Here is a 25,535-nt window from a genome sequence, read left to right as displayed (position 1 = left end):
TGAGATATGGGAAAGGTTTTCTTTCAAATGGTAACGTTTGCTGACAATCTGTGCAACCCCCCCCCCCTTCCCCGCTCCTACGTTCTTCCCTGTCCCGGCCCTTGCGGGACTAAATTGCGTGACTGCGGCCCGCTGGCTGAGGTGAGTTTGAGACCCCTGCTCTAGAAAGTACTGTAGTCGATGTTAGTCTCGTATGCGACACAAAAAAGCCAGTACACCAAATGACTATCACAAGTGTCACAATTACAAGGCAGAGTACAGGGCTCGTCATAGCTAAAAGTAAAGCTATATGAAGATAAAGGTTCACCAAAAGGCGGGGAGGTTAACAAATATCCAGTTTGCTACCCTGCACTGGGCAAGGGTTAAGAGGAGACAGAGAGGTAAGAAAGATCATAATTAAAGAGAGCTTAACATAAAAGAAACAACACACACACAGAGGGAGAGAGTCGTAAAAATATGCAATTTAAGGGAGGCAAGGATGTTCTCAGTATCGCTTTATGTCTCGTTTTCCTCACCGAGTTTCATGAGACCACAAAGTGACACCTGAGGATGCTAATGGTTTAATCATCCCGATAACCATTCATTTTTCTTACGTGTCATGGAATCCCTCCAGATAGCCAGCTGTGACCTTTTGATAAAGCAAAAATAACTCCATATCAATCACACATTTTATTGAATTGAAAAATATGTCAAAGGTAAGTGATTTGCTCCAAGACGCTAAAAGCTTCAGTGAAAGAAAGACGTAACAACAACAACAACAACAACAACAACAACAACAACAACAACAACAACAACAACAATAATAATAATAATAATAATAATAATAATAATAATAATAATAATAATAATAATAATAATAATAATAATAATAATTGCTGGATCTAAACGTTCCAAAACACTGAAAGAAAGTCAAGGAGGTAGTATGACGCAAAAATTACTTTTGGGGCTGGCAGATACATATTCATCGTGGAGTCTCATGTACCCAGCAGGGCACAACAACAAGCGGACGGAAGCGCCATTGTGCCATCTCGCATGTCCCTTTCCTATCCTGTTACGTTCGTCGTCTAATGTACCACGACACGAGGTATATAGGACGGCGCTGTGTGCGTATAGCCTCCGTAATTAAAAATTAAAACTAGATATACCGCGCACTCATTCAGGTCGGGGCTTTACACAAAACGAATGAATATGCCAGCTCGATCCATATGCATAAATTAATTATTGGCTGCAAGCACTGGCCAAGAGAAATTGTTTTGATTTTTTTTTTTTTTGCATTTACTGACGAAACGCGGCACGTCGTACATCCCGTCAAATACGTTAGCATCTTAAGAAAACTGCTCGTGTAAACCAGTACATTGACATCTGAAGTCGAACGAAGCTTTAGTGAGCACATGGCTTGTTCAAGTGAACCGTTCATTAACGTCCTAGAAAAAGTTAGGCATGTAGATGGGGCAGGAGGGAAAGGAAATGGAAAACATAAACAGCGCATGCGCTTGTGGCACTTGTTTTTTTCTACTCTATCTGTGTCTGCACGAAACACTATTTTACCATGAATCCCTACGAACTAGTGCATCTTTCTGTCATTCTAAGCTCAACTATCACGTTTTTTTTAAGGGGGTGTCCGGGTGAGGGTGGGGGAGGGACTCCCACGCACCGGAAACGGAAATAGAAGTCGTATCGACCATTGTGTGCACGACTGACTAAAAGGTTCATCTGTCGCTTAACATCCACCGTGGTCAATGCAGACGTGCAAGAATGGCCGCTGCATTGCCGAGATCGAAAACATCATCCCGGACTACACGCACGTGACGCCGTCGTTCGCCAGCGGCCGCTCGGTGGGCGGACGAGGAGGAGGCGCCGACGTGGCACGCCGACGGGCAGACTTCTCGGCCGAGGTGGTGGACGGTCCGCGGCCGCACCTGATGCCGGCGCCGCCGCCGCCCCCGCCCCCGTCGCACCACCCGTCTGTGAGCCGATCCCGGCATCCGCAGCACCTCAGGCCCGCCCACCACCCACGCACCACGAGAAAACCACGCGCACTGGTGGCCAACGACAAAGGTGCGCAACTGAACGAGTCGCTGTCACAGAGGAGGGAAGTTTTGAGGTTTATTACAGTCTTTTGTGAGGCACGCTGCATCTTACACTTTTAGGGAATCAACGAAATTGTTACAGGGTCCCTGACGACATTAGTACATAAAAAACTCTAAGCGGCAACAACGTGGAACGAGGATACATCCAAATAATTAATAAACATACAAGTACACACGCATATAAATACGCAATATGCTATGATATCAAGTGGTCACTGCTATCTGGCAATCTAATCATAAATGATGCATAACTTCGTGAAGTTAATACAAAATGAGTTCATTATGCAATACATAGGTATACGCTGGTAATCAGCGAACAGATGTATAAATATATTGGCTCCAAATTATTATGAAATGAATGAATTTATGAGGAGTGAATTCTTTAGTTTCGCCAGGAAAGCGTGGACAGACAGGGATATCTTTTGATTAGTAGTAAGGCTCTACAAAATCATACTTCCTCTGAATTCCAAACTTTGACGACCGTAATTAATATTTATTTGAGGTAGTAAAAGTTTCAATTCATTGCGACGCAAGATAGCGGCAGCAGCAACACGCGACTACCTTCAAAATTCGGTTGGCTACCAATGCACGCAATGCATTACTTTCTACTAGTTTACTCGAAAAACAGCGCGAGAAGGCAACCATAAGGATAAACAAGACATACGCGATGCCTATTAACCTAAGCGGAAGGGAATCGACGATACCACTCTCTCCTGCACAAGCACATGCTTACCAAGGCCCCTAACCCATCCCACATGCCCTTACCCCAGTTCCCATCCTCCCACACAAGAGCACAACAAAAGCACGACAACAGCGTAACACTGAGCTTCCCGTGCGGCCAGAAAACGAACAGCTAAAAGATAATTTAAAGTTTAGAGACGTAAGGTCCCCACACCAAAAAAATAATAATAATAATAAAGAACGACAGCTGAGCAGATGTAAATTTTCCAAGACATCTGCAAGATCCCGCGATCATCTGGAAAATCGGAAATTGTTAGTGTATGGAGGGGTAATAACATCGAGGCCGAGAAAAATATAAGAAATCTACAAGAAACAACGAATGGAGAGCAATGTGTCTACAGTTTCATGCACAAGTCAGGTTCTACCTCTTCTTTTGATCAAACGTTTGAGCATGCAAATAGCCTCACCAATTAACGGGCAGCTTTCAAAACTTATGAATGATTCAAGACAAAGAAGTGCTCTAAGACGAGCACTTAGGGGGATTATTCACCTGTCTCACCAGCAAGGTGGCTTCACTGCAGCCTTACCGATAATGCTGGGAAGCGACCCGCTTGTGAAAGGCACCGACTAGCGACGAAAAACAGCTGTTTCAAAGTGTTTGGTCACTTAGTAATGGTATCATGAATAGGCCGCATATTATAAACAGGCCAGATAGACACCGCGGACATATGTAACAGGGTATATTTTTCTCTCTTAATATCGGTGATGATCAATGAATGACAGCTGCCCTTCCTAAGCCTCGCAGCACAGCTCTCCCAAGTTTTGGAAAAACGACAAGGAATGCTGCAGTGAATGAGAATGCGGCACTTCATTTATATTTCCTGTCCGTCTATCTTTTAAGAAGGACATCTCAGCCTGTTTTAGTATTTGCGCATGGCTAATGCCGTGCATGTGATTACTGCATCGAGTAAAGTGCATGTGCGAGTTTCTGATGCCCCGCACGCCCACACGTTTCATAAGTTGAATTTTCGCTTATCTTTCCAGCAGAAAAGAATCCGTAAGAGTCAACAATCTACAGAAGATTGTCTAGGTCACACGTGTACCTGTATTAAGTTCTGCTAGAACCTGAATTTAATATATTATTAGAGATCACACACGTGAAAAATTATCTTACAAAATTAAAAATGCGTTTATTTTCCACAAGAAAGTATCTTGATTGCAGTGAATCTGCGCTGATCGCCAAGTTTCTTGTTGATCTCCTACATAATATTTGCATGGAATTGTTCTTCGAAAAGCTTACACGATAATTCGGCTGCTGCCCTTTTCTCTAAATATATTATTTTCAAATTGCGCGTTTTTTGTTGAGATCATCAGGAATAACTTTTATATTTGATTCGTAATAGAATTTGAATTTATAAATCATACCGTTGCCTTTTTCTCCGAGTGCTGCTATTTACGATGTTCACAATAAGTGATTATTGATTTGCAGATATATTTTTGTCCACGTGGTAGAAGCTGACATGCTTTAATTGTAGAACATATGCGCCATCAGAACTCGCCCCCTTTGCATTTTGCTTAAAGACCGTAGCTATCCGCCCGCTTTGATTTCAGAAACTGCTTGACAAATTCGATACAATTCACTTTATTTCTCCTTAAAAATTATAAATCTGTCTCAAGTGGTTTAGCGGCTAAAAGCTGCTACTAACAGGGGCGCCACCGGCATGGGGAAACGTTACAAAGCAGATGGCAAGATTACAAACAAGTTTATATATGTATCAAGATACAAACAATAAAGCCGCCGAAAGCAAAAAAGAAAAAAAGACAGCCACGACACTGTATCTAAGCATTATACGTTTAACTAACAAATTAATACTAGTGCTCTGTGAAATTATATTTCAGCTAAAACAAACAAGAATGTAACAAACCTTTAAAAAATGCTTAAAACAAAAGATTACAAGTCCTTGCGATGTGTTTAAAACATAATAGAAAGAATAAAACTGTTACTCTATATTTTCAAATAGAAATGTGTGTAGGTATTTCAAAGCAAAATTTATTGTATGCCGATACTAGATATTTGTTGAGTTACGGTAGAACACACTATAGATACAACTCTTATGAGTACATAAGGTAGCACTTCTAGGATTTCAGCTCAATGAAGTTTATAAAATAAGTTCACCTATTTTCGCATATCTTTCTTAGTTTTTGAATATCAAATCTGGTTATTTCACAGTGGTGCTTGAAAATGAGAAAAATATGCTCTCTCGTACAAGGTTAGGGCATCGTCCTAAGAAAATATGAGATATAATAATTATATTGCTACTTAAAAACAACCAGTTGAAAGTTATCGCTTATTTTTAAGCCTCAATGTCCTATGAAAAAAAAAATTGTTGACTTTTGCAACATAGCCCGAGCATTCGCTGGTTACTTTTATATGTCCATGCAAAATTTGACCGAAGGTAGTAAGGTGCAATACTTTTAGTGCCCAAACAGTGACCACATCCTAAAAATAAAGAAAACAGCAACAAAAGAACAAAGTTCAGAGTTCTAAGCACGGTTTTTTGCTATTGGAGATGATGCAGTTGAGTAAAATTTGCACAAAACTAACACATGAAAAGCGTAAAACATCAAAATCGCCCTGCTGTATATAGTGATACCCTAATAATACTTACGAGCTTCAGCCTCTTCTGCACTGTGATTAAAGATCTAGCTTCATCTGTGGTTTGAAACACATCCTTATGATCCTTCTCTGGTCTGTCCAGTTGCACAAAATTGTAGCAACGCCGAGTTGGAAAACGTACGCCCAGCTTCTGTAGAATCTCCGCAGAGCCTTTTTCTTTTATAGAAATAAAAATAAATGAAGGAGTTAATTGTCACCATTTCCTGGCGACGGCCACGCCTTTCCACTTTGTTGTCAGGTTAAAAAGTGAAGAAACAAAAATAATGCATATACTTATGTACAGTCCTGGATTTGGTAAGTTCAAAAGTTCTCGTTTTGACAAAGCACACATACAATCGCGACACACAATTTCATTGTAGGTCGCTCAATAGCTATCACAAATATTAGTGTCTTCAAAAAAAAAAAAAAAATAGGGGAGGGGCGAAGCATGTAGGGAAGGGTGTTTCAGCTCCACTAACGTTAAACCTGTGGAGGGGCGAAGCATGCATTATGCGCCGGTGTTTCCCACAGCAAAATCACTGGTAATGGGCAATGAGAGACAGAAGAGAGATTAGACACAGAGACCCACAGCCCGTTTTTGGTTTACGTGCATGCTGTGAATCTTTATTGTTCAACTACGCACAAGAGAAATCTCCCAGCGGCACTACATTGCAGGTCAAGATCCAGTGCCTATATATACGGGGTGGCCGGTGAACGGTTGCGCAGCGGAAGCAGTCGGTTTTTTCCATCAAGAAACTCGCTAGCAGACGGTGCCTGCGTCGCCGTTGTCTGTCGCAGGCGAGGGCGCGTTCTCGTTCCTTGTGAACTGGTAGTTTATCGTTGATCGCAGAAAGAGCACTTCCATAGTCAACGCGTGCCGTTCGCTCTCTCGTCACACGGCGAGCGCTGAAGCGGTGGCGCCCTCTCTTGCGCTCAAGCAAATGGACCGTCACGATATCAGACGACGATGCACGCCGACACGCCGAGACCCTAACGTGCTTCGCCCCTAAAAACGTTGAATCCCTTTCATTGCTTTGCGATTTATCCGTAATGGCCATGAGCCTAGTACTTTGGCCAATAGGAACGCTCGCTCTGAGTCCAGCGAGCGGAGTTCCTGTACGAGTCGCTGCCACGCGCTTGGAGCAGTCGAGCAACAGATGACGTCGTCGTAGCCGCACGAACATATTGTGAATTTTTTTTGCTTAAATCACAATACGGCTAGATTATCGTCGCAGCAGTGCGTCAAGTCGGCGGCGCACTGGTGGCAATTACGTGCTGGTTTAGGCAGAACTCGCTTGTTCTTCCACTAAGAGAACAATTAGGCATAACTTGTGGATGTGACCATAAGTCGACCACGAATAGAACAATAAGGCCCGCACACAGGACTATCTTAGAATCATATTTCCCAGTGTTGTAGATACAGCTGTACTTATTTATGCGAGAGGATATGTTCACGTAGTTATATGCGACACTTCTCAATTCCATAGGTTTGGTTTGTGCGTACTACAATGTTTATGGCAATATCAATAATAATGATGCAGTTAATGTAAGTATAAGATACTCCATATACTATCTTGCGCTGCGCCACTTTACAAGCGAAAAGAGCAAAAAATTGAGGCGAAGGAACGACTGTAATGCGTTGTGACACAGTCCTGGAGCGCAAGCTACAACAATTTAAAGTTTTCACGGCTTTCAAACCATGATCTGGTTAGACAGAGTTGCGTTGCACGCGCTGGTCTCATAAACAATAAGTTCGCTAGGTCACCATTTCAATGCTTCGTTGAGGAGAGCGACCACGCTTTCGTTTAAGTACGTCAAAATACCGCTAACCAAGACGGTCGGAATTTTGAAGAATTCGTCAGCTACACAGCAATGAACAAGTAATAGAGAGAGAGAAGCAAGGAACGACAGGCATATTTTAAGAGAGGGAGGGAAGTTAAGAGAGAGATGAAAAGGCCGGGATGTTAGCCTCATATTAGCATCGAATTTGCTACCCTGCACTGGGGTGTAAATAGTGATAAATGAACTGACTGTCTTTATCGAAATGTGGATTGGCGCAGGTTGCGTCGGAGACAGCACCGAGCTGATCGCCGGCCGCATGACGTGCGCCCAGTTCCTGGAGCAATTCGGCAACCGCTACTGCAACCACGGCTACATCCAGAGGCACTGCTGTTACTCGCAGAGCCTTTACTGCTCCTAAAAAGACAGCCTGTGATGTGACGCACTACCCAAGGCGAACGTACCTCAGCCACCAAAAAGAAGCAGGAGACGACGCGCACAGGAGGCAGAGAAGACGGCCCTGCCTGTTGCCAGTGGAGAGGACGTCCTCCGAGATCCGTTACGTGCGCAGACCATTGCACGGAAGGCCCACAGTCAGGAGCTGGCAGTGTTCTGAGGCTCCGATGGAGTCCTCCTCGTTGTTTTTGTTTTTTATACTTGTTTTACGGACGTTGTTGAACTGCTCGAACGACCTCGTGTCGGACAAGTCCGCGCAAGAGTTGTACGCACCCGGCAAGGACTTTCAACGGTGTACTTCTGACGCGTCCCGCAAGAGAAAGTGCTTCAAGGTAATCGGTACGCGCGTCGGAGCCGGTGAATGCACGTTGACATATGTCGCGAAGGACGGTGTTATAGCGCAGAAGCGTTGACGGTGTCGGCGCTTAGAAATGTTCACAGCCCACAAGGCGGCGGGGCAAGCGAAGATATTCGATTACAGCGAACACACACATAACCGCGGAATCGTGTGCCAATAGCGCGGGACGACAGAGTTTTGGCCTTGCTTGCTGTGAACATGTCTGACGCCCGGACATATTGCTTAGGTACATACGCGACTTCACGACAGCCGGACAGGTGAAGCAGGTACGTGTTCTTCGCTAAATAGGTGTACAGGTGCTTTTCGTAGTCCGCAGGTGAGCTGATTCCATAAAGGACAAGGCTTGAAGTTCTGTCGAGTTTTGTCTTTCAAGTAGGAAAAAAAAAAAAGCGTGGCGATCATACGAGCTCGTCCTTTCGGCTATAGCCAGGAATGTCTTGCTTTACGAGCCATCTTACGGAGTTATACGGAAACACAGGAAGGCACGAGTATATTCTTGTTATCTTGTTATTGTGTGCTCTTGGCTGTCGCACAGCCGTCATTTCACGAGTGTTGGCACTTCATCTGCAAGCGTTCGGCATATCAGTTGCTGATCTTTCGCACACGGTGTCTCTGAACGCTGAGGCAAACTTCGAAATGCCGTAACGGGGCGACAGCGTCGGGAAATAACTGCAACAGAAAATTCCTAGTTTCATTCCACTAGACATCGCTGACCTCTTACTTCTATTTTCATTGCATGAAGAAAAAGGTTCGCTGTTAAAGGCTTCAGCTCCTCTCACCACTTATCTTTCCGTAATTGAGAGACGCCCAATTAAGGAAATTTTGAGGGGACCACATTGAAAGGATTAGTACGTTTCAATGCATACCACACACTATAGACTTGAATCAGTCCCTAGCACGAAAAAAAAGTACTTAAAAGTTGCTCAGTGTGCACAATAGAGTTTTACATAACGGCATGCTCTTAGGTAGCACCAATAAGCAAGACGGGTACCCTACAGTAAAGAAATGTCTTTCTATGCACGCTCCATACAACATTCCATACTTACTATTTGTCCAGTGAAAAAGTTATGTTCACTGTGAACAAAGAAAAAAAGAAAGAAAGGAAACACTTATGTAACAGACCCAGCCGTGCCTGCTAGCCGCGCATCGTGACGGCGCTTCATTATTGAAGTGATGATGGGCGTTGAAATGCGGCATTGGCCATGCCAAGTTGTGCAGCTCTTCGACTTCGTTTCGCGTAGCGTTAACGTCGAATGCTGCTGTCGTTTGAACGCGAAAGCAGCGTAAAGCTACAAAAAAAAAAGGTGTATCGCTCTCAGAACGACTCAAACCACTGCGCCATGACCCAACGCAATATTGAAGTCGTAGTGATTCACTTACAGTTTTCACAGGGAAACCGCTGAATCCGTGCCCACGTGTTCACTTTTCTCCGCGAACAGTGAGTACAGAAATCGCGTCTGTACACCGGCGAGCAAAGAAGCGGCGACAGATGGCGCTCCGCATTCGAAGAACGGAGTGACGCGTCACATTTCGTCGGTGCATGTATTCTGCTTCGCCAAAGCGATGGGAACGACTCCCGAAGAGCTCGCGTGACTCGCCGTTGGCGCATGCGCGTGCCAGCGTCACTTACGACCAACAGTGGTGATCTACGAACTGCGACAACGAGACGGGACGATGTGCGTTCAGTGATATTATACATACCCTTCTGTGCAGCCAAGCAGCCAGACCGGATATTCGAAGCGACCTCTTTATTACATCGCCACATAGATAACAGGAAGGCATCTTGTCAACATCTGTCGGACAAAGTGAACCACTTCTATGGCCTCCACTTTCTTTTTTTTTTATCTAGACTGACGTGTTCATTCGTTTTAGTTTATTGTGTCTGGTCCGGGACAAAAGTGATGTTGCGAGCCAGCTAAATACGTAGGTAATTTTTCTTCTTCTGTTATCTAAGTGGCTTTGTTCCGTAAGGATTCTCGGTAGACGCCGAACGGGCGGTAAGGGCCGGCGACATTTTAAGCGCACTTTGTTGCTCAGAAACATGACGGTTCTCACTTGACTGTAGGTCACTTCTTAGGAAATGTTGCTGTTTGTTTCGTGAACGTCATTGTGATATATTGGCATCCACCGAAATGTCGGCATTCCCCGCAATACCATCACGCGGAATCGTACCGGGCTGCTATTCTAGACATTGTCATATTCCTCCATGTTATCAAATTCCGCCACTGGTCAACCCTATTGGCCCTGAGAGCTGCTACGGCCTCTCTGATTGGCTTAAAATGCCGCCATTGCAAAATTCGACAATATGGCGGCATTCGACAGTGTCCGTAATAGCACCCGCGGTCCATATCGGTACTGTAAGCGCTCGAGGCAACCAGCCGACAAGTACAAGTCGGCAAAGCACGTACACCAGCTCTTTTCTTCGTACAAAGCGGTGTATGTTTTATACTTGGACGCCACGAGTAAGCGCATTACTGCTTTCAGAAAAGGAGCGCGAGAGTCAGGCCTGGTGCACGCCGAAGCGTCGTCTTTAGTCAAGCCCCTCTTAACATTCCAGTGTTGCATATTGCCGTTTAGCCAGAAGGGAATGTGAAACTGCAAGCACACTAATAAGTTTATCTGCGCTCAGTGCAAATAATATTTCCAATGTAATCAAGGAGACTGTACTTATCGTCTTAGGCGTGCGTAGGGTCCTCCATTAGGGGGCCCCGCAATGGGTGGAAAAATGAAAATGAAACGATGACGTGTTTCTCACAAAGGCCTGTCATTGGTCCCCGGCTTTCCGGGGTAGAGATGGGACGTGAACAGTTCTTTGAATGCATCATCAGCGGTCCTTGGCCGCCATTATTGTCAAAAAAACATGCGTAGCCATAACCCTGCGCATTAAAAAATGACGTGAAAGGTCCCACTGAGTAAAGTTATGAGGCAGAACTGGCGCCCCCCTTTAGATGATAAGAGCCCCCCCCCCCCCCCCCTGTGCGCACGCCTATGCTTATCGTACGAGGATTCAGAGTAGACGCGACGTGGAACGATACACGGGAACTGCTCTCCATGGGGGTGATTGGTACAGCCCGCTTGCGCCGCCTCATTTACAATGAGGCGTCTACCGAGAAACCTGAGCCAAAGCGCAGTGCAGTGCGACGTCTTCGTGACGTCACCGCACACGTACGAGCACAAGGTGGCGGAGTGCGTCCCGCGATATGCATGTAAAAATCCCTGGGACGAACTTCGCGGTCCGTGGTGCTTCAGGGCAGCCGCGAGGAAGCGTGGTGATCACGCGTCCATCGCGGGCGGCCCTCTAGCGGTCTGTTTTCTGTCTGTTAAGCTTCTGTTCCCTCTCACGGAAGAGTATTTATAAACCATTACCAAAACGCGAGAAAAAAAAAAGAGAAAAAAAGACGAAAAAGATTAATAAACTTGTTTTTTTCTGTTTACATCAGTGTGTCTTGTGGTCAAATAAAGAATCCTGGGTTCTATTCTGGACGCGGTAAGATTCCGCCATCTTGTCAAATTTCGTACTGGCGGTACTTTAAGCCAATCAGAGAGTTTGTAACTGCCCTCTGGGCGAATCGGAGTTGATCAACGGTGGAACCCGACAATATGGCTGAATTTGACGATGTCCAGAATGGCACCCCCTGCTCCCTAAATGTTGGAGTCCACCATAATCCTTGACTTGGGTGCCTGGTAATTCCCTGGGTTAACTGTGTTTCGTCGCGCTGCCAAAGCGGATCTCGGAGGCCACCCAGGAAGACGCGCGTGGTTGAGATATTCGCCGCCAGGTGCCGCGAGGATTCCCAGCTGCTCACAAGAAAACAGTCTGCTCGTTCAGCGTACTCATTCAATTAATTTCCACTAATTATTCTGACAGTTAATTGGTCCTTATCTTAAGTAAAATTATGCTCCGATGTCATAATGTGCCCAGTATAACTCCTAACTTGAACCAGAACCATCGATCTTGTACCAGTTTTACGAGACGTTTTCTGAGTATATGGAAAGCGGAAGTGCTTGGAAGAGACGCATGAGTGTCACTCGTGGCTCGAGCCACTAAAAACATCAGCTACTTCACCCGGGCACATACACGCTCTTAAGAGGGCACTAAACAGAAACAAACCATAGTTCAGATTGATAAATTATCTGAAAAGTTCGTTCTTAATTTCACGATCACAGGTTGATTATCAGCAGAGAAAATGAAGATCACTGTTCAGTTTATAGTTGCGTAAATAGGTACGCAACTACAACGTCAAAATCTTAACGTGCATTTTTTTTTTCATTTCGGCCATGTTGGTCCCATTTCGGCCCCGGAGCTTGCCGCTTTATGTCTTTAATTCTCTTATACCACAATGTAATGAATTCTTACGGGTACTTATTTACAGAAGCCCTAGCAGGCGCCACCGAAATCTATGACGTCACGGCGAGCTGGTGCGGCAACTTCAAGGCGGCGTCGCCACCGGTCCTTCCATTTCGAACTTTTCTTGGTTTGCCAAGCGTAGAAGAAAGTAATGCGTGCAGACAAGGACACGAGAAACAGCACAAATGACGACTGTCAACGAAAGGACGCACTGTGGCCCAAAAGAAAGCAGGAATAAGAGAGTTCTGTGACGTCACAGAGTAACGTACTAAGCCGCACGAGCTCGTAACGTTCTTGTCTTGCACGACCTTTTTGCACGTCCGTTAACTTGTGGACACTTTGGTTTCGGTGTGACCGCACGACACCTACGCGGCACAACACCGCCTTCACTGCCATCATTCCCGAAATAGCAAAACAAGAACAAAAATTTTGCCATGACCAATCCAAGTCAAGACAATCCATGAGATGTATCTCACAACAAGGCGGCAAGACGGTTCAGCATCCTTGACCGGACGCACCAATTAAACTTTCTCAGAATCTGGGCATGCTCGCACTTTGTCGCTGACGATTCAGGTGAGTTACACTCCATTAGAATGCAGCGCTTAAAGAACACAAACACTGAGAACGAAAACGAGGACGGGCGCTGTCCTCGTTTTCGTTCTCAGTGTTTGTGTTCTTTAAGCGCTGCATTCTAATGGATCCGTACCAACGAGCTCGCCTCAACACCCTCTTGAGTTACACTCCTTCAGGATTTTTTTTATTATTATTAAATGAGATGTAGCGAGACGACACGTACAACACCAAGTACCACTGAAGCTGGATCCTTCTTTGCCACTGTGTTTACGTACGACGCTATTCCTAAGGAATACTCGAAAATCCGTGGGGTCCATTTGCTAGCGCAAATACGACTGAGCGAGGCAAAAGCTGCTAGGCATCCATGAAAGTGTACTCGTTGGCATTGTTTTGAAAATCTTTTATTGACATTTTCTTTTCCACGCTACGATGGCACGTTAAAAAGAATGTGGCAAGTTTTGGGACCAATGAACGAATGAATTAACGTTTATTTAATCTTGAATACAACTTCAAGGAAGCAACATACCATGTAGCATCATTTGCCATGATTTAGTGGCAGTTCATTGGCAGTGAACGAAACACACAAAGTCGTTATATATTTGATCCGCAGTGCATTAGTCACGCAGAACTTACAGCAGTGTTAATTAAAGAAGGGCAGAAGTTCAGGGGAAGACGGAAGCTTGAAGAGAATTCGTGAACACGGCGTGTCGCTGCAGCCGACGTTTCGACAAGCGGACTCGTCTCCTTCAAGGCTGCTACTCGTAATTGGACACTTAAGCCACTGAAGAATAAGACACTTCAGCAAGTTTACAGAAGAATTCATTTTCAAATTCAACTTTTTCTTGACGATCTCATAGCGCTTCTTTATCGCCTCGGCTTCACGCTTTCGCAAATGAAGTGAGCGCGCTGTTCGCACGCTTCCAGCCACGCTGCCATTCGCGTCGACGCCGACAGAGTTTTTCTTTTTTTTTTCAAGGTCGACCGAACGATGAAGCTTTCGCATCAGTAATGTACGCTAGCGCATCGCAGGTAAGTAACCGTTTAACGTACTTAACAGGTGCAGTGAAGTGAGCTTAATTCCCTTACGCACGTGAGGGTGTTGAGTTTATTTTATTATTATTATTATTAAAAGTGTAAAGGACATAGTTGAAAATAAGAACAGCGCAAAAGACCAGGACTGACGAAGAAAACGCCACACAGCGCTGACTAGGCAAGTGGTGCTTGCCTAGTCAGCGCTGTGTGGCGTTTTCTTCGTCAGTCCTTGTCTTTCGCGCTGTTCTTATTTTCAATTATGTCCCACCAACTTGCCCAAGTTTCCACGCTTCATGGTAAGGAGATGCTGGAGCCTAGGTATGGCTGCGGCTACCCCTTCTCTCTTACATAACAATTTGCGTCATGAGGTTATCAATGGAATGGAATGGAAGAAAACTTCACTCAGGTCCGTCGGGGAGTGAACTATCAATAAAGTAACGCAAAATTCACGCACGAAAATGTCCATTAACAAAAACAACGTTCACACGTCGTAAGCAATGTTCGCGCTTTACGGAAGAGTTCATCTTACAGTTCTTTACAGGAGGTGATCACACGACAGTCACTGGGCACTTGTCCTCAGTCTAAATCTTTCAAAAAGCGAGAACCGTCGACCGATGCATTACACAGAAACATTCGCCCTACAAGGGAGAGAGAGATAAACGAAGTGAAAGGGGAGGGGTGGTTTAACTAGAATATTAATCTGGTTTGAGTACCCTGCATTAAGCGTCGTTTACGGTATACACAAATGTAAAAAGAAGAGCACAAGGGGATAGATAGCAATATCGTTTATGGGATTTTACGTGCCAAATCCCAGATATGATTCTGAGGCACGCCGTAGCGGTGGACTCTGGAATTAATGTTGATCAACTGCGGTTCTTTAACGAGCACCTAAATCGAAGCGCTCTTGCATTTCGCCCCCATCGAAGAGCGGCCGCCGTGGCAAGAAATCGAAATCGCGCCCTCAAGCTCAGCAGAAGAGAGAGAGAGACGCCCTGCGGTGTAGGAATACCAATTAATTTCCACAAACACGCTATGAGCACGAGGTCACCTGTTCAACCCTCGGTCGCAGTTCCCACACTCCGATACAACCGAAATACAAAAGAATGCTCGCGTGACGCACGATATATGCATGTTAAAAAGAACGCCGTCTTTCGACCCACCGTGCCAGCATGGTGACATTCAGACATTCATTCGACGTTGACAAGCAACAACCGCCTAAATTTAAATAACCTATCGTTTTCTTGTTCTTTCTCTTTGTTTGTCTTTAATTCTGCCACCAAACGAAGCAGAAATTGAACTCGCAATCTGGTCCTCAACGTCGAAATCTATTCGCTGCCGATCCGCAGTTGCGGTTTAGTAGGAGACCGCCCGACAGCAGCAGAGCCGAAATGTATGCACAAGGGAAGGGCCGTTACGTCACTGGGCAGCCATGTTATGGGTGCCAAACTTTCCTCCCGCTTGCCGGAACGCGCTTTCCAGGCCGGGCGCAAGGACCTCGCTGACGCTGGGGGAAAGTTCTCCTGCTGGACGGGGCCGCGCGTTCGACTTATTAGGGCTTCCTCGTGACATAACCTGGCACACTGGCTCCTCCTCCTCGACCGCCGCGCGTAGAGAAGACGGCGAAAAGCTCGAGCAGAGTGCTGCTCTCCGCTCCGCATGCGGAAGCCGAAACGTCGCGGGCGGCTGCCCCTGTTTGAAGAAGGCGCACCGACGCTCATGGGTCGCGCAGTCGAGTCACGCGCACAGACACACACACATACGCTCGGAGGTCAGGTCGTTATATAGAGATCCTCGCAGCCTTGGCGCGAAAAGAAAACCGACCTCGATTTTATATACATACTGAACGTGTGACCCCTGCGCCACACCGCCCGCCGAGCCGTCTCGGTTGGCTGATCGCTGAGTGACTTTTTTCCCCCGTAGGATACGTAAAGAGGAGGTGTCGCTGCTCGAATTTCGTTTGCGGTTACGCGTTTCGAGACGCGATCTGCGTATGTGGCAGGGGCGCAGCCAAAGGGGGGGCGGGGTCAACTGCCCCCCCCCCCCCCCAAAAAAAAAGCCGCACCTCCCTGAAGGGGATCGTGAGGAAATGCGAATGCATTTGGGTGCACCCGATGAGTGTGCGATTAATTAATGAAGAGAGACGAGGGTGTGCACGGCGTAATGCTCGAGATACACTGTGTTACACTTCGTCCTAGTGGTATCGTTGCCGCGAGAGATTCGACTTCACCGACTTCCATCGCTATCAAGACACCAAAGCGCGCGCTCCTTGCATGATATATATAGGTCCGAGCGCGGAGAGGAGGAACGCCCGAGCTCTCTCTCCGCCGAGCGAGCTCCGCGATGCGAGCGCCCTCACCGGGTACACTCCTCCTCTCCCTTACCCTCCGCCGCTCACCACCTGCTCCGGTTGCTAGGCGCGGCGCAGCTGTTGCTAGGGGCGAGGAGGAGCGCGCGCGGAGAGATAACACCTGTGCGCACGCCGGCCAGGGACGCAGGACAATCCCCGACTAAGAAATGCATTCGCATTAAAAAAAATTTTTTGGCTACACCCCTGGTACGTGATGTCTTCTCAATGCATTCGACTAATCCAAGTTTTGGTCAGTGGTTGCAGCCGACTAAAGATGATTCAAGTTTTAAATATCATCAATAACTTTCTATACGACTAACTGCGCGGACGTACGGGAGCACAACCCGGCACAACCCATCTCACCATGTATGACAAGTTAATACGATTAGTGTTGAAGTAATATAGCGTAACGCCTCGTTTCCATCGCCGAAACGCGTGTCGTGCGAAGCTTATATGCAGCCATGCTCCTGTCTCAAGCTTCCCGCTGGACGCGCTGCGCCACCTAGTAGCGTCGCCTTGAAGTCCTCGCATGGCGCGTTGTCTAAATATTGAATTGAATTGTGTTTATTCACAACAAGGTTGCGAGGATGACCAAGCAAAAAAGCTGCATTGAGCAGCTTGAGGGGAACCTGGCCACCTCATACACTGGGCGGCTTCACAGCGGTCGAACACACGATATACATAATGAATGGACTAACTAAAACAGAAAAACAGTAAACATCCACGGTCAAAATAAATAAACAATGTTATTGTGGAAACATATGAAAACAAGGGGAAGAAATTAGGCGAAGTGTTAAAGACATATAAAAAGACAAACAAATGGACCCATGGCAGCACAAGCAATCACATAAATACATCGCGTAGCCTTTTTAACGACAGAGTTGATACACTGAGAGCATTCTCTTTGTATAATTGATTTAGAACAGTAGGTAAACAAAACTGTAGCATTTGGTCACCGTATTTAGTTCTGTTTTTGTTAACGACCCAAGGTTCTAAATGACTAAATTTATAAAAAGAATTATGTTGCTGTAAGGATGCCAATTTTGTTAAAGCGTTATCATTCTTACTTTTTTCCATTCTATACATGCGGCAAAGCCTATATGTGTACAAAGATTCAATTTTTATAGTTCTAAGCTTTGTAAACAAAGGAGCAGTATGCCAAAGATATGGCACCCTGGAGACAAGGCGTATTGCTCTTTTTTGTAATACCATCAGCTTGTGAATGTTCTCAGCTGAAGTCGTCCCCCAGACTAGAATTCCGTATTGAACTAGGGAAAGAAACATTGAACTATATAACATCATATTAATGGATGTAGGAAGATAGTTACAATGGCGACGCATAGTACCTATTGCTCTAGATAATTTACTAAGTGATTCACTTGGCAATCCCACGACATAGTTTCCGAGAAATATACGCCAAGCGATTTGAAAGACGATAGTATTTCTATTTCAGTATTATTTAATTTAATGGGGGTTAGTTGAAATTGTTTGTTACGTGGATGAAACATCACCGCCTTTGTTTTTTCTACATTAATCTTAAGACAATTACTTGTCGCCCACTTTTGTATACTTGCAAGCGTCTTATTGGCTCGATTTGACATTTCAGAACCTAAGTCACCATCAAAAAACAGACTTGTATCGTCTGCGTAAATTACGCACTTAGCAGATGGATCAACATTGACTATGTCATTGATGTACAATATGAAGAGATACGGACCCAATATGCTCCCCTGTGGGACGCCTGTTCTTACAGATTTCAACTCCGATTGGCCCCCGGCTATAGCTACGAACTGTGATCTGTGCTGAAGGTAGGACGTAATAAGAGAATGAGCTACGCCGCGAATACCGTAGCGATCAAGTTCTTTAAGCAAAACATCATGACTGATAAGGTCAAAGGCCTTAGAAAAATCGAGAAAAATTCCAAGCACCATTTTCTTTTCCTCAAATTTTGCAATATAAACTCCTTTTGGGTCATTAGGTCTAATTCAGTTGACCTGTTTTTACGAAAACCGAACTGTGCAGGACTTATGATACCAAAGTGGTCAGTAAATGAACAAAACCGCGCTAAAATCACCTTCTCTAAACCTTTCGAAAAAACAGGCAACACTGATACAGGGCGGTAATTTGAAAGATTATTCTTGTCGCCTTTTTTAAATATTACTGTCACCTTTGCCGTCTGCATGCTACGAGGAAAAACGCCTGTTGACAAACACAGATTAAAAATATACTCTAGGCAAGATGCAATTATGTCTATGACGAATTTTACCGGCGCTGTTTGAATACCAAATGCATCAGTGGCTCTGCTGTTACGTAGCGACAAGAATGAAGAAATAACTTCTTGCGTTGTAACACCCCTTAGGAATAATGACTGCTTATTAGGTGAATTCATGTATGAAAGGTCGATACTATCACATGCCTGACCAAGGGACAAAAAAAAATCGTTAAAAGCATTCGCAAGATCAACCCCTTTTAGTTCATTGCCGTCTTTTATGACTGTGGTAGTTTTTTCAAGCGCAGTCCCAGTTATTGAAGCAAGTGTCCTCCAAATTTTATCAGGGCGTCCTGCAGGTGAGTTGAAGATATTAGAGTAATAGTGCTTCTTAGCAACCCTGAATTGTTTTGTGACGTAGTTCCTATATTCTTTAAATGCTTTTAATGCTTCCGGTGATTTAGTTTCTATAAATGAGCCGTACAACCTGTCTCTCTTATTTATAAGCTTAAGCAGGTGCTTATCTATCCACGGTTCGCGACATTTCTTTGTCTGCTTTAAAGTTTTTACCGGGAAACATGCGTAGTATATTTCCATAAATAATTGCATAAACTTATCATAAGCTGCATCTGCATTCTTTTCTCTATACACATCATCCCATGTGGCACTTGCAAGACGTTCTCAGAATGCATTCAAGGTGTCAGTATTTACGAGCCGATAAGAGAACGCTTGATGTACTTATTTTTATTTTTCAACTGCGGTAGCAATGAACATAAACACAGGTAAGTGGTCACTAATTGCGTGTACTAAAACACCAGGTTTTACAGAAGACACATCAAAGTTAGTCAAGAACAAGTCTAATGCAGTTTCACATGTTGGCGTAACTCGCGAAAGCGATGTTATAACATTTTGACAGAGATGAATATTTAGGAGAGATTCTAACTCTAATTTCATCTTATTCTGGGTAATCATATTTATGTTTAGGTCACCTCCAAGAACTATTTGGTAATTATTATTGTTAACAAATTCTAACAGAGAATCTAAATACGATAAAAACAAACGGACATTGTTTGAAGGAGGGTGGTAACATACACAAAATACTGATGTACCACTTCTAATAGTAAGTATCTCATAAAAGGGAGAAATGCAGCAGAATTCAGACACCAACTCACAGTCTATTGAACTTGATATTAGCATATAGGTACACCACCACCCCTTTTGCCTGTGCGGTTCATGTAGTACGATTTGTAAGTTGGAAACGTAAATACATCATCTTCCGAAGCAAACCACGTTTCTGAAAACATCACAACGTCAAAGCATACTTGAGCTTCAGTAAAAAAATATTCGAGTTCATCCTGTTTATTCCTACCCGATCTAAGGTTTAAATGAACGCAACTGAGGCTATTTTCACAACAAGTATCATACAAGTTTTTAAGATTAATAAGGTCTATAGGTGCGGTTGAAGGAAGCATGATAAAAAAATATCAAAAGAATATCAGGAGGCTTACAGTGCAATGCGGTTAACAGTATCACAGCTTATCAAGGTCGGCCAAACAACGAATGACAACCGCGTTATCACCTTCTCTTTTCCTAACGAGAATTTTGCCGTTGCAATGCCATGAAAAACGATAGCCATTGTTCTGTGCCCAGTCTTTTGCGCAGCGCAGCAGCTCTCTGTTTTGCTGGGTCATGTTCTCAGTGATAGAAACACCCGATGAGACATCTCTTAGGACTTTGCGCTTTCCCAGCCACTTATCACGAGTTGATTGTTGGGCAAATCGAACTATGATTCCGTGTATTCTGTTTGGCTTCGACGGAAGTCTGTGGATAGCGCCAATGTCATTCCCCGTCAGGTCTGGCAGGTTAGCAATCTTGGCCACATCATTCAACCTACGTAGCAAATCCTCGTTTGGCGTGGCTGGGATGCCATGAACTCCTATGTTTAGTCTCCGACTACGAAACTCGAGATCATTCACAGTAGCTTTCAGCTGTTGAATGTCACCTGAGGTGACATTCAACAGAAATATACATGTATTAAGGCATAACTGAAAATATCTGACGCGATTTCAACTCCGTCCAGCTACGGTTAACTTCTAAACAACTTTATTTTCTCGTCATCGCCAGTAGTTCATCACTGCCTTTTCAAGCAAGTTGTTAGTTGAAGAAGAACGGCGATTTGGGCTAGTCGGTTTAATAAATGCGGAGCATTTCTTAGTCGCACCTGCGGCGTCGGCGGCGCCGTCCACACCCCCACTGCGCATGCTCGGCTCGTCTCGTGCCGGCAGCAAGCCTCTCCTCTCCCTCCCTCCCTCCCTCCCTCCCTCCTCTCCTCTCCGTCCCTCCCTCCTCTCGATCGAATGCGGGCGGTGTGAATATAAGCGGCGGAGCGCGCGTTCGGAATTCAGTCAAGGGCGTCTTTACTTGGCTTTCGCTTGACTTGACGCTTTGCTTGACTCGAGTAGATGCGATGGAAGCAACAGTACCTTCAATCAGCGTCCCACCACTCGTTGAAGGCAACGTTACCCCACCCTCACTGTCGTCGGCATCAACAACAGCAAGCAACGCAGAAGACAAGGCTGCAAAGAGACGAGCATACGACGCTGAACGCAAGCGTTTGAAGCGAGCTGCGGACCCGGAACTTCGTGCACGCTGGAGCCGTTCAAGTCGTACTTGGTGTGCGCATCGGGTAACAATTAAGCATTCCCAAAACATACCCAATTACGCAACATTCACGCGATACCCCCACCATTCTGCGACGCATTTACTTGAGTTCCCCCCGTGGGAAGATGCGGGTGATTTTTTAAGTGTGTTTGCAGCGCAAGCACGTAAGTGCTGCAGGAAAGGCGACACAGTGCAGAACGGAAGGCAAGGAGGGATGCACACGACGGCTGGTAGATAGCTAGTAGATAGTTACACTAGAAGAAAGCCACTAAAACTGGGAAATAGGGAGAAAACAGAGAGGCAGAAAAGCACATACAGTGACACAGAGGCTGCTTTTCTTTCTTTTTTTTTGGCACAAGAGCTGGGCGACTTTTTTTCCTTTCAAGTGGTCATCCCCTTTCCCCACGCGGGGTAGCCAACAGGACTAAACTGGTTTACCCCTCCCGCTCTTTTTTTTCTCTCTCTCTCTCTTGCTGGAAGCGCCGTTATGTCTACGTGCTTGTAGTTCCCAGTTTTGCTCAGATTACAGCAGAGCCACTGCGAGGCGTGATTTACATACGCCAAGCCGTTACAAAAATTAAAAAAAAAAATTGTCTTAGAGAAGCGAGTTGGGCTAGCTGGTGCGTATTGACTACAGACAACTAATTAGGGCAAAAAACGACGGCCAAGGTGAAGACAATAGAAACGCGCCGCGTCCTGTCTGTTGTCTTCACCTTGTCCGTTATTTTCTGCACTAATTAATTATGTCTGTAGTAAAAAAATTGTCCCGTCTCCATTGTTTACAAACGTGCACTTTGTTTACGTGCTTTTTTATACTGCTTGCTCAGAGACCCACTTCAAGTGCTTTCTCCTTTCACACAAGATCTACAAAAGAGATAGAAAATACGGGCAAGCATTCTACCTTATTTTCAATACGGAAGCCATACTTTAAAGGAAAATTATGAAACTAAAGCGAAATCATGCAGGCAAACGTCTTTACGGGAAAGGTACGGTGACCGATAAGCGCGCTCATTCTGAAGAAAAGAAAAAAACACGCCATAGAAATGGGAACAAAATGTGAGGGATAAACCGATACACGGGGGCACATCTGCAGTCAGACTGCTTCTTTGTCAGCGCGTTACCCGAGACGATCTAGGGCGGAAAGATTCGGTGCCTTTTCTTTCTCGACAAGCGTCCCGGACTGCTACACGTGCGGCACACTTTCTTCTACAAAACCGCGTTAGCTGCTTCGACATGACATCAGCCACCTTCGCTCTATTGGCGATGCATTTAGTTTTTGCCTAGAGAAAGAACAAGCCGAAAAGATGGTGCCTGCAGTGGACGCAAGCCATCTGCTCGTCTGAGTGCAAAGCCACCTTGGATGCAATGCCACCTGAGTGCAAGGTCACCTTGAGTGCTAAAGTCACCTTGGGTGCAAAGTCACATTGTATGCAAAGTCACATATCAAAGTCACCTTGGGTACAAGCAATCCTGGGTGCAAAGCCCCTTTGGATGCAAAGCCACCTTGGGTGAAACGTCACTCTGGGTGCAGAGCAATCCTGGTTGCAAAGCCACCTAGGATGCAAGAATTAAGCCGCTGCCGAAGGAAACCGCAGGATCAAGTCTCGCCAAGTCATTCCTCGCAGATATGAACACTGACCACCCTGCCCTGCATACCACTGGTGTGAAGTGAAACCCACACGAACATAAATGCTGCGCAGAGCCACAAGAAGAGAAAAAAGCCTGCACTGTTGCCCATGACTGTATGGTGGTTTAACCGACGATTAAGAAGCCCAACAACAAACGCTTAGTGGATAATTTTTTTACCCATATAAATTAACCTCCGAACAAGATACCTACAGGCTCGATGGTATTTTGCACTGTATTCAATGGAGCCAAGATGCTAAATTACATAATTCTGGAGTGACTGAATCCTGTCGGGCAGGGAAAAAAACACCAGACCAGCGATGACCACAGAAAACATTTCGTACAGTTTACGCTTCCAGCTCTCTCAGAAGAGCCTTGTCCACAAACTTATGAAACTAACAGACAATCAAGACAAGAAAAGCATAGAGGGACATTGTTTATTAAAGGAGTACTGACACGAATTTTAAAAATTGTCAGATTGTTGCTCTAAATAAAAATACTGGTGCCGAGACACCTAAAACGAGTATTGCGGTGCCTGGGAATGCATTGAAAATATTTTAATTACCGCTAAAAAGACACTTTCGGTGTCGATATTGAGGGGGCGGCTTCTTAGTGACGTTTCATAGCAGTGTGACGTCACGGGGATACAGAAACTCGCGACGTACTAGCGGAAAATCTGTCATCTGCTCGTGGTGCACATAAGCAATGATGAGTGAAATGTCGTCCACTGACAGTGATTTCTGAGATTTAGGCTGCATGCAGGACGCAGAGCTCGTAAACTCGGGGGAACTGTGTTGACTCGTCGGGATAATGTCCATTGCAGTGGGGCTGGCCTGCATATGCTCAGCGACAAAAACTTCAAAGTCAAATTAAAATATTTTAAACGTGTTCTCCGGCGTGTGCAGAGCGTTGACACTGCATACCAAGGAAACGAAAAATGTCCCTTTTGCGATGACTCAAAATCGTGTCAGTACTCCTTCAAGGCGAAAGCCTTAGATGCCTAATCAAACGCGCAATTTCACTATCGGCGTCGGCGTCGGGGACGAGTAATGCAAAAAATTATCACGTGATGACGTCATGATATGACGTCACAGATTGACAAAATTTGTGACGTGATCACATGACATCGTAGCTTGGTAAAAGGTGGTCCGATCACGGAGGCAATGCAAAACCAGGTGAGGTGCCTCCGATCTTGGAGGCAGTGCGAAACCACCTTAGGTGCAGAAAGCTTTCGAAGGGTGGCGGGGTAGGATCAATACATCGACTGAGAAGGAAAAAAAATGGCTTTCGCCTTCTAGTCGTCTTTAATGAATCCATAAGGAACCTGTGAGTGTTGTTTTGTGACTGTAATGTAATGATTTTCACCTAAATTCAAAGAAATTAAAGTGGACGAAAAATCATCTCTTCCATCGGTGGGACCGGAACCCACAACCTTCGAATTCCGCGTCCGATGCTCTACCATCGACGGAAAAGGCTATTTTTGGTCCACGTTAATTCATTTAAATTTAGGTCAGAAACGAGCCTCTCGAACAATTCCCCCTTCCTTCGTACGTTGTTCACAAACTTGTAACCGGGACTGTGGACATAGCTCTCGTGCGATAAATAAAAAAAAGCATTCGGCTTACAAAATATTTTGCAGTGGGTGTATACTTGCGACTGTGCTCTCAGCATATTCTTTTAAATATTACTCCGAGTGTCTTAAAAAAACATGGTTGATCCCTCTGTCATAGGAATCGGTATAACACGAAAGTAAAACGTGTCTTCACAGACGTAGTTGAGCGTTTGTTGTGGATTGTTTCGCCCCGAGAGCGAAGGAATGAATGCTATAGCAACAAGTTGTAATGTCACGTGAAGAACGGCAAGCAGCTCGAAACTTGCAACGCGCTGCTCAAGCAGAAAGGACGCACGGAACGAACATACACAGGATGAGCGCGAACTAACAACTGTCACAGCTCGACAGTTAAAGTTGCCTGGTCAAATACAAAGGAGGACGCACGAAACGAACGCACAAGTATACACAGGATGAGCGCGAACTGTCACAGTTGTAACTTATTTGTTGGTGAGCAGCGCGCTCCTTTCGCAAAAGCGACCGCTGCAGTGAGCGAAGCGACCTTCGTGCTCTCTAACCTCAGCGCAAACTTGCGGTGACAGCGCAAGACGTACAAGGTAAGCGCGCGCGCAGGAGCGACCACGCCCTTTAGAGGCGCCCGCTCATCTCAACGCATGAGGCGACGCGCGCCGTTCCGCCGTTCGAGCCCTTCGCGCCATCTCGCTAGTGGCAACGGAAACACGCTGATGTACCGCGATCTTTGAGTACAGCCACTGGCAAATGGTGTATATAAATAGCACGCCGTTAGTATGTCGAAGAACGTGCCGTCTGTGGCGGAGTCGTTTCGCGCTGGGGATCGAGGGGTCGTAAGTTCGACTCCCGATGACGGAACTTTTTCTTCTAGTTTTTTGCTTTGCCATATGTTAGTCTTGATATTTTAGAACGTCATATCCGTGACGGAAATGCGTCAGTGGAGCCGTGGTGGACCCCGGCATAAAACACTGTCGTGTTAAAATTTCATGCAATAATTTGTTTATGTAAAATATATAATATATATATATATATATATATATATATATATACAATATTAATGAGAACTAACAGACAATAATGCCAAGGAAAGTATAGGGGATGTTTTCAATAGTAAATGTAAGGTAAATGTGACGAAAG

The 25,535-nt window shown here is 45.2% G+C and overlaps 1 protein-coding gene across 3 annotated transcripts in view; it reads left to right on the top strand.

The window, feature by feature from the left end:
* The window catches only part of LOC119406883 (A disintegrin and metalloproteinase with thrombospondin motifs 16), a 237,870-nt gene extending 226,424 nt beyond the window's left edge, over positions 1 to 11,446 (top strand). For all 3 annotated transcript variants that reach the window (XM_037673654.2, XM_049420014.1, XM_037673653.2), the window contains exons 8-9: positions 1,746 to 2,058; positions 7,488 to 11,446. In XM_037673654.2, coding sequence (XP_037529582.1) covers positions 1,746 to 2,058; positions 7,488 to 7,627 — 453 coding nt within the window. In that variant the 3' untranslated portion in view covers positions 7,628 to 11,446. The remainder of the gene's footprint in view (positions 1 to 1,745; positions 2,059 to 7,487) is intronic.
* The last annotated feature ends 14,089 nt before the right edge of the window (positions 11,447 to 25,535 follow it).

Source organism: Rhipicephalus sanguineus, chromosome 10 (genome assembly GCF_013339695.2).
Source record: "Rhipicephalus sanguineus isolate Rsan-2018 chromosome 10, BIME_Rsan_1.4, whole genome shotgun sequence".
Lineage (NCBI taxonomy): Eukaryota > Metazoa > Arthropoda > Arachnida > Ixodida > Ixodidae > Rhipicephalus > Rhipicephalus sanguineus.
Note: the sequence above shows the minus strand (reverse complement) of the source record. Positions and strands in the feature narration are given on the sequence as shown.